Here is a 10,361-nt window from a genome sequence, read left to right as displayed (position 1 = left end):
CAACCACCTATAAGTACATAAAGAAAGCAAGTTAAATTTAAATACTGCACAAAGACATGAGAATTTGATCTTATTACCTAATGCAATCAATCGTAGTCGCAAGCCTTCGTCTTCCTTTTGCAACCATTATCTCTTTTTGTTTAACAATCACATTGTCAATTTGAGCCATTGTGTTCTTAAGATTATTAAAACACCGAACAGAATAATTGTGGGCTGAGCCGGCATCTCCCATATGTTTTAGAAAAGAACATTCATTTCCGCAATTAACTTTCTTCCAATTCTGAAACCCCTTTACTATGAATGTATCTGATCCAACTTTCCCAATTGGCTTCTTAGAAAATAAAAAACATGGCAGACAGTAAGCACGGTTTGTATGAGGTGAATATTCTAGCCAAGTAAATTGCTTGAACCAGTTACTCTGAAATCGACGACGATGAGCTAATTCACTAAGTGGGTACTCTGCCAACACAGGTTGATATGGACCCTCTGAAATATAAAATCTTCGAGCTTCATCTTGTTGATCCGCTGACAATTCCAATATCTGAACACGTTTACCAGGGTCTCTCTCAAATCTAGTAGCAATAACTGGTGGATGCTCGGCAACCTCGGCTTCGATTGGTTCAGTGGTAGCAGCAACATTACTCTGATTATTAGAATTTTGTACATGATCATTATGAGTTTCCCCTTCTAGATCAGGAGCACTTGAGCCAATCGGCTTAAAAAAACTATTGATAGTCTTTCTCTTCTTCATATTAATCATCTGTACGACTGTACGTGCATCATGAAACACATAAATAAAAAATACCTAAGATTTATAATCTAGAAAAATAAAGATAAGAGAAAACAAGCTGCGCAAACGAACCACAAATCCAGGAGACGCTGCTGCCTGCTACGCATCAGCGCATGGCTGGCCTCATCCTTGAATCCTTGGATTGATTCCTCGTCTTTTTTTTGACTGGCGGCGGCGGCGGCAGGAGAAGGAACAGAACAAACGGAGGAGCGACTGGACGACTCGGTATTGGCGTCTGCGTCTGGCGGCAGGAATAAAGGTGTATTTATTAATTGGGCCAGTGCCCAGGCGGCCAGGAGCCAGGCCCATGCCGCTTCCAACTCCAACTCCAACTCCTCGTGACTGCCACCGTGATAGATTGAAGTTGATATTTGACCAACCGGCCAGGCCACAGGGGGTGCCAGGTCCACTCCTGATGGGTGGTGCCCGACAGGGTCAGGGGGTGCCAGGCCCCCCCCTGCCCCCCCCTCCCTCCGCCACTGCCTGTACTTGACTCTCCTGGCCGTGGGACGACGACGACGACGACGACGATTGGCTACCTGGTACTCACCCAAGTCCAAGATGCTGACTCTGCCTCGGAGCAGAGCAGGTGAGGCAGGTTTCCTTCCTTCCTTCCTCGTAGCGCAGCTTGTTGCTGGTGTCACTGCAGGAGTGCAGGACTGGACTGGACGCACCATCCATGCATCTACTAATAATAGGAGTATTATATTGGTGCTAGCTGCCGGTAAATCATCTGGTGATGCTAATTAAGCTAACCACCCTCTCGTCTGGTGAGGTGAGGCGCTAACCACCAAGGCACCCAACAACCCCCCTCTCGTCTTCTGCGCGCCAACTATTTTGTTGCATTAAAAAAAATGGTGACGACTAGCTAGAGATATCCGGAACGGATCCCGGTCCCGGCGACAACCACCCGCGGACTTGGGCAGTGGCAACGGCAACTGGCACTGCGAGGGTCCTGGACATGGAGTGGAGCCGAAGCGCTGCTGCGTGGCTTGGATTCAGGCGCGGTCAAAGCTCGATCGCGCTTCCTTCTCCTGCCCTGCTTTTCGCTCGCTCGCTGCTGAAAACCAGCTCGGCAACTACTGACGGTTCCATAAGAAATGTGGATCATCGCTGCTACTACTTGACTATCGCACATGCCATGGGTGGCGATGACGACGTACCGTATATAATCCAAAGGGAACTCGATCGACCTCCCTGCTCCGAGAGTCGATCTCGCTGCCATCCAAGGCGGTGGCGTGGGACGGACACGACGCGCGTCGCGCTCCTCTGGCCCCCTGATCTGGTCTGCCTGGCCGACCTGCCGGCCGATGCGCTGTCGCCGTTGCGGCGGTTCGCGTCCGTCCCGCCTGGGGGCTTGCAGCCTCGCAAAGGAAGCCCGGCCCCGGCGAAACCAACATCCCACCCAACACACAACAGGCACATGCTGCCCTCGTCAATGACAATTGACAACACCTTACCAAAGCACCTTTTCTTTTTATGGCGCGAGTTTGGTTTCATATAAGAACAGGTCACGCTTTCTTTCTCTCACCGAGCACCGAATTGTCTCATGATCGGCCGCTCCGCACCGCGCTAATCAATGAATGAGTAACCCCAGCACAGCACCGCTTGTAGTTATAGCCCGGCCTTTCTTTTACATCCCATCACCTTTTTCTTTCCGGAAAGCAACGGATTAGTGATTAGATTATGAAAAGAAGGGCGAATATAAACAATGCCAACGCCACCAACTCCCCCCCCCCCCCGCTCCACATGTTTGGTGCAATGGAGATCGATGCGCACTTTTTTGTTCTATATCCCCGTGTCATTTGAATATTTGAGGTATTTCAAGTTCTCGATTATTGTTTCAAGCAACATATTCAATGTTGTAGAACATAATGTTCGATGTTATGGATATTGATCTTTGTAAATAAATGAATGGAATCCAAAGCATAATGTTGTAGGTCCCACGTTAATGTTTGCAAATCTTGGTAGATGTTTTATATTACAAAACATCGCCTAAAGACTATTAAAATTGAGGAAGGCAAAATAGGCATTGTGGTTCTGAACTTGAGGGTCAAGTTCGTCCTTCAACTTTTATATTGGTCAATCCAGTACCTCAACATTTTATTTTTGATCAAACTCGTCCTTTGTGCTGATATGAAGCTCCATATTAGCATGAAAATGATGTAAAAAATCTTTTATACCCTTAGCTCCTTCTTTCCCTTTTCAATTTCCACCATTTATATTTTTATCGAGAGAGTATGAATACATATATGGAGCATATATAGTACATATATGAGCACATGTTAATTTCAATTTTAAAGCATAAGCACGTACATTGAATTGTATATATACCAAATAATATGAGTACATACATTTTGCATATCAAATTCATATGAGCACATGCACGACTTAAAGAGTATGAGTAGAAAGAGTATAAGTAGATACGTTTTTTAAAATCATATACTGTGTTAGTTAAAAAATATATTATCGTGTGTATGTTAAGGAAGTATAAGTACATATATATTTGACATACAAGAGGTAAAGATAAAAATAACTTTTTGCATTAGTCTCATGTTAATATAGAGCACCGCATTAGTCTCATGTTAATATAGAGCACCACATTAGTATAAGAACGACTTTGACCCATAAATAGAAGTTGAGGGAGTTGAGGGACGAACTTGGCTCTAATTGCAAAGTTCAAGGACCACGATGCGTATTTTGCCATTCAGGAATCTGAGGGGGCGTTTGGTTACTTTTGCTTATTTTTAAGCAAGTGTCACATCAATGTTTAGATACTAATTAGGAGTATTAAACGTAGGCTATTTACAAAACCCATTATATAAGTGGAGGCTAAACAGCGAGACGAACCTATTAAGCCTAATTAATCCATCATTAGCAAATGTTTACTGTAGCAACACATTGTCAAATCATGGACTAATTAGGCTTAATAGATTCATCTCGCCGTTTAGCCTCCACTTATGTAATCGGTTTTGTAAATAGTCTACGTTTAATACTTCTAATTAGGGGCTGTTTGGATACGAGGTGCTAAACTTTAACAGTGTCACATCGGATGTTCGGATGCTAATTAGGAGGATTAAACATGAGCTAATTATAAAACTAATTGCAGAACCCTGTGCTAATTCGCGAGACGAATCTATTAAGCCTAATTAATCCATCATTAGCAAATGGTTACTGTAGCACCACATTGTCAAATCATGGACTAATTAGGCGTAATAGATTCGTCTCGCGAATTATACTCCATCTGTGCAATTAGTTTTGTAATTAGCTTATGTTTAGTACTCCTAATTAACATCCAAACATCCGATGTGACAGGTATTAAACTTTAACAGGTGTTTCCCAAACACCCCCTTAGTATCTAAATATTCGATGTGACGGGTGACTTATCATCATTATACGGAGCCTTTGCGTTACCTGTATTTTTTTGCCCACTTGAAATTCGTGGGAAAACAGGCGGGTACAGTACCAGCCGAGCCGACACGCGAACAGAGAAAGAGCCTCTATATAAACACACACGTTTAGCTGAGACCACGCGCGCTGACACATCATTAATACTACAGGCCAGGGAAACCCGCACGCGGTATCCAGTCAGTGGCTGGGCACCGGGGCGCAGGCGAGCTCGCCCGGCCATGGCGAGCGCGATGAACGGCGGCGGCGGCGGGGGCGGGGTGCTGAAGCGGGTGGGCCCGCTCCGGCTGCAGTACTACATCGTGATGGGCGCGGTGGCGGCGGCCGTGGTGCTGGCCACGCTGCGCTACATGCCGGGCCCCGCCGCCGCCGTCAGCAGCAGCGTGGCCCGCTCCGGCCCAGCCGCCGCGGCCCCCGGCGTCGGCGCGGTGGCGGAGGAGGAGGTGGAGGTGGGGGAGGAGGAGGCGGAGGGGAAGAGGAAGAAGAAGAAGAAGGGTGACGGGGTGGTGCTGTTCAACTTCGGCGACTCGAACAGCGACACGGGTGGGGTGGCGGCGGTGATGGGGATCCGCATCGCGCCGCCGGAGGGGAGGGCCTACTTCCACTACCCCACGGGGAGGCTCTCCGACGGCCGCGTCATCCTCGACTTCATCTGTGAGTGCTTGCTCCCTGCCCCCAATCCAATCCCTCCCGCCCCGTCTTCCTTCCTCCTCCCAATCCCTCCACTCTCCTCTGCTCCCTGCCGATGCGAACATTCCTCTCCCACTACCGGGGGGAAAAAAATGGAAACCCCAACATTCTTCTGGCCGGGCGGCGACTAACCTAGGAATTAGTGCCGGTAATGGAGGATTAGCAGGTTAATTGCCCGGCAGAATGCACCAAGTTTTTGGCGCGGTAATTTTAAGGTGGGGAGAAAAGTGTTGGAGTAAACTGACGGAGGGCCATGTTTGGCCTCTGCCTCTCTGGCGCGAATGAGTTGGAGGAAAATTGAAGCCACAATGTCACAGTGAATTGCTCGAGTCCGTTTAGATCTAGGACAAACAAACCCCCGCACACTCGGGATGAACAAGTGTGCTGTGTGGGGGATGGTATGTACTCCTATGTTTACCAGTTTATAATGCGACGTGGACCATGTGGATAGATTATAGATTATTAGGGGAACATAGGTCACGGCACGGTCGCACGGAACACGAACACTTTGACTCGGGAAGCAGAGGCGGAGCGCGTTCTCGAGGTTGAACCCAATAAAACATTGGCGGCATGGCGCACACAAGCAGGGGCGGGCGGCGGACGCGGCGGCTGCCCCCCCGTGCCTTTGCTGCCTTGCAGGGGCGGGCGGGGCGGCGACAACGGCAGCAGCCCTGGGACGGGCCGGAAGAGGACAGGATCCGATGATGTTCTGATATTCTCCGTTTCGCAAGCATCGCCACGCCACCGTTGGTGATCTCGGTGGCTGGCGCGACCCGGCGGGAGCGGGAGCGGCACTCGAAAAGGGAAATTTGATTGGCTTTGGTGTTAAGCAAAGCAGGGGAGTCGGGTGTGGATGGGTGGTTGTGGCTGCGGAGGGTGGGTGGACGGGGATGGTGATGGATGGAATGGGAACGCGCTGGATCGCACGACGCGGACAGCGCGCCTGCCTGCCTCTCCCCTCGGCTCTGCCCGCTTGGTTACCGTCTGGGCGTCTGGCCTGCGCGTGCGCGTCACTCGGCTCGGGCGTTCGGCACCCCTTCCGTTGGTTGCCGTGTCGCTGCTCCGACGCGGGCGTGTCCGTTTGGCGGCGTTGTCCGCCCGCGTCGTCATCCAATCCAACTCGCTCCCGGCCAAGATCGATCCAGGGTGGTGGGTTTCTAGGATCCCGCGACGAACATTTGCCAGGCTGCTGGCATTGGCAAAGCTTTGGAGCGGGGCGCAGTCGCGTGCGCGCGCAGCAAGTTGCGCAACAAGCCTCGGCGCCCAGCGAGCGAGCGGCTCTCGCGGCCTCACCTGCTCCTCGTCTTGTGGTCACAGCCGGATGAGTCGTTGGTTTTCGTTGGCCGTCCGCTTTGCTTAGCCGTCACTGCTGATGGCGATGGTTTCCCTCTCTCTTTCGCCACGTCCTGCACGTGGGGCGATTTGCGAATACCATATTGCGAAGCCTCCGCGCCCCCAGCCAGGCTGGCTTGGAGGTGCTCGCTGGGCCTGGGCCTGGCCCACACCACGAGCCAGACAGATTTGGTAGGCACAAATGGTGGTACTTCCATTTCAACTCACTCTTCCTCCATGTCAGGTTCTTCATTCATTCAACTCCCCATCATCTTTAAGCACGGGCGGAGGGGAGTCAAAATGTTGGGCGCGTCCGTCCTCCCTCCTGAGTCCTGATGACCACACCACACATTTCTAACGCAACAACCGGAGATACCGGACACGGCCAACCTACTACGGCTCATATCGCGGAGGCAATGACATCACCACAAGCAGCCATCCCCGTTTTCCTTGGGTTCGGATGGCTGGCTCCTTCAATCTTTGGCTTCTGTCTGCGCAATCATTTCTGGGCCACCTCCCGTTCAATGCAACCTGCCTGCTTGCCCCCGCCTGTGCATCTGTTTTGGCTCCAAATCTTATATTAGTTATCTTGCGCATTGGCATTTATGAGTCCACAAACGCAAGGATCTCGCCCAATTTGTAACCACCAACCAGCTAAGTAGCACTAACATGTTCAGTACAGTGTCGTACTTGCACTGTACTCTACTCTTCAGCCAAGAGTCCTCTCCAGCGAAATGCCTTATTGCAGACACCACTGCATGGTCACAGCTCGCAAATGCATCTTACTCAAGTGCAGTTTGTACATATAATCTCTGTGGTCGCTTCTTTTGTTTTTGTTACAAAAGGACGACAGCTTCGTATTTTTAAGCACAAGTGTTAGTGTAAAGCAACTTCGGAATATGATTCAATACAGTTGGGCAACCATGTGCAAGGGGGTGTTGTTGTTCCGTTGTCTAAAAAAAAGCCCCACGCATGTGCTGTCTCGCTTTTCAGTCTTTTACTGGTGCTGCCAAAGCATTGCAAACTAGCCTTTCCGGATGACTGGAAATTTTTTCTGACCCAAGCTTTTTGCTCTGACGTTTTTGACTCAGGTGAAAGCCTGGGCACGCACCATCTCAGCCCGTTCATGAAGCCGCTGGGCTCCGACTTCACCAACGGCGTCAACTTCGCCATCGCAGGGTCCACGGCCATGCCGGGGGTCACCACATTCTCGCTGGACGTGCAGGTGGACCAGTTCATCTTCTTCAAGGAGAGATGCCTCGACTTGATTGAGAGAGGTTTGCTCATCGCTTCTGGTTTCATCAAATACATTTTTTTTTCTTTTATGAACCATACAACTTTTATTTGAATCGGTGAATCAAAATCTGTCCATCTTCACCCAGGTGAGAGTGCCCCGGTTGATGAGCTGGGTTTCCAAACTGCTCTATACACCATGGACATTGGGCACAATGATATCAATGGCATTCTCCACATGCCCTATGATGAAATGCTTGCCAATCTCCCCCCTGTAATTGTTGAAATCAAGAAAGCCATTGAGGTAAAGGTTACTCATAAATCTTATGTACATTACTTCTACATCTGATGATCTGAAAAAACAAAACAGAGAGAACACTGCCTGTAAGATTCGGTAAAATGATTTATTCGGTACTATTTTTGAGAGTCTTCTCAGGCACTACTTATTCGGTAAAATGATTATCAAGTCCTTTCGAAACTGCAGAGGTTGCATAAGAATGGGGCCAGGAAGTTCTGGATACATGGGACGGGCGCGCTGGGTTGCATGCCTCAGAAGCTTGCTATGCCGAGGGATGATGACAGTGGTCTAGATGAGCATGGATGCATCGCAAGCATCAACAATGTTTGCAAGAAGTTCAATTCTTTGCTGAGTGAAGCCTTGGACGAGCTGCGCTTGACCCTTAAAAAGTCGGCAATCGTCTTCGTGGATATGTTTGCTATCAAGTATGATCTTGTTGTCAACCACAAAAAATACGGTAAGTTTATCTGTCAGTTTTTGTTCCTTTTGTCAGTACCTAACAGTAGCTCATTCTGTAACCCGGGAACTATCCACCAAACACAGGAACTCTGTCATGCTACAAAGTTGTTGTTTTTTAACCATGCTGAAAACTACTAGTTGTGAAATCAGAGACAAACTAGATAATGTTGTTCATCGATTTTAGCTCTAAGATCAAACTTGTATGCCATTATCATCGATGCATCCTAACGCTGTTCTCTTATGCTGTTTCCCAGGGATTGAGAAGCCGTTGATGACTTGCTGTGGCCATGGAGGCCCTCCTTACAACTATGACCCCAAGAAGAGCTGCATGACTTCGGATGAAGACCTGTGTAAGCTTGGTGAAAAGTTCATAAGCTGGGATGGTGTTCACTTCACTGATGCTGCAAACGGCATTGTGGCTTCCAAAGTGCTCAGTGGCGAGTACTCCATTCCCAGGGTCAAGCTGGCCAGCCTCGTCAGCACTGCAAAATCCGACGATTAATGGTGACACAGCATCCTAATTGGCCCTTCGTTTGGTTTCTCGCAAGGATGATGGAAGATGGAACCACTAACAAAACTGACACCCCCCCACCAAAAAAATAATTATTTCGAGGTTTTTATGTTACAGCCATCATCAACAAAGATTTTCTTTTCTTTTTCTTCCCCTTTTTGTATAATTGGGTCGAATGTATAGCCTAGGGGTTAATACATGGACATGCTGGTGTCTGTACCATGTATTATTTTTCTTCTTTCTGAATTTTGGATCAATAAATAGAGATGAATATTTAACATGCTTTTGTCAATTTGTTGGATAGATATAAAGATTGATATCTGACATGTTGACATATGTATGTTTTTATCAATGTCACACTAATAGAATATCTAATAGAATATCTGACATGCTTTCACGCTTTGCCAATCTGTCATTGCCTCATCGGCTCGATACATCCAAAAGGGGAAAACAGAAGGACAAAAGGCAAAAAGAAAATGGGAAGCAAATATACATTCAAAGGACTACAAATGCTTAAAGGGCTCTCTTGCTGCTTTGGCAGTTTGTACAGTTTCCTTTTTTAGTTCTTTTGGTTTCAATAAAATCCTACACAGCGGGGGGGCCTCCCTTGCTGTATTTATGTAAAAAAATAACAAATGCTTAAAGGGGAGGTCTTCCCGAACACCAATCCATACAGACAATTACTAGATGTAGTAGTGACCAAAAGTAGGAAGATGCATCAAAATGTGAGGTTTTTGTGCAGGTTGGCAGTACTTTTGGTGAACTTTGTTAGTGGTCAAGTACAGAACTCAACATTTCTCTTAAATTCCTTAAATTTCAGGATTTGTCACTGGTAATAGTGTCTCTTCAGAATTGTCCACCCTGAAGCACCAGTTTTTACGAGTGGTATATTCTAAAACCCTCCCCGCAGTTCGTGGTGTCAAACATTGCTACACTTTTGAACCGAAGGGTTAATTGAACTTCTTCCCACTCGGCTGAAATCTGAATACAGCAGTATGGAATTCCAGATCAGGACATGGTCAGATGACATGAGGTCTGAAGCTTGTAAATCCGTTGAACCTTAACAGCGCTGGCGTCTCACATGCAAATTCAAAGAGGAGCATTTTGCATCACATCAGTTGAGGAGGGTGTTTTGCATCAGCCGAGTCAGGCAGAGGAGAACGTTTTGCATGACAGCATATCAGTTGAGCCGGTCCTCGTTATGAATTTTGGATCAACCAATATGGAGATGAGTATTTAATGTCACAGGATAAATTTCAGCTTTCTAGTTTTTATGCTTTTCCTTTGCAACTCTCACAAGTGTGACTCCCAAAAGGGAAAGACAAAAAAAGGGGACAAAGATAAAAGAGAGCGTACTGAAAATGTACTTAGTACTGTACATTCAAAGAATTAAAGATAGTACCTCTATTAGGGATAGTGAACAACCATAATGGAGACTTGCAATTGCTAAGGTGTAGTGACCAAACAACACAAAGGAAGATGCATCCAAGCATAAGGGTATCATACATTCATACCATCATGTATGCCGTTTTGGGAGTCTGAACCTGGCCTGGCCATGTCTGGCCACGTTTGCTGTGAAGAACTCTCTGGCTCCTCCTCCATGATCATTGATCAGAATAAAGCCAAGTGGGTACCAGCCT

At 47.6% G+C, this 10,361-nt stretch overlaps 1 protein-coding gene across 1 annotated transcript; it reads left to right on the top strand.

Moving 5' to 3' along the window:
- Window positions 1-4,324: 4,324 nt before the first annotated feature.
- On the top strand, window positions 4,325-9,101 carry LOC101762645 (GDSL esterase/lipase At1g09390). Its single transcript, XM_004977042.4, has 5 exons — window positions 4,325-4,852; window positions 7,312-7,497; window positions 7,603-7,757; window positions 7,938-8,208; window positions 8,465-9,101. The coding sequence occupies exons 1-5, from the start codon at window positions 4,420-4,422 to the stop codon at window positions 8,710-8,712; spliced, it is 1,293 nt and encodes a 430-aa protein (XP_004977099.1). The 5' UTR covers window positions 4,325-4,419; the 3' UTR covers window positions 8,713-9,101.
- The last annotated feature ends 1,260 nt before the right edge of the window (window positions 9,102-10,361 follow it).

The sequence above is a fragment of the Setaria italica genome, chromosome VII, assembly GCF_000263155.2.
Source record: "Setaria italica strain Yugu1 chromosome VII, Setaria_italica_v2.0, whole genome shotgun sequence".
NCBI classification, from domain to species: Eukaryota; Viridiplantae; Streptophyta; class Magnoliopsida; order Poales; family Poaceae; genus Setaria; species Setaria italica.
This window is presented reverse-complemented; position numbering and strand designations above follow the sequence as displayed.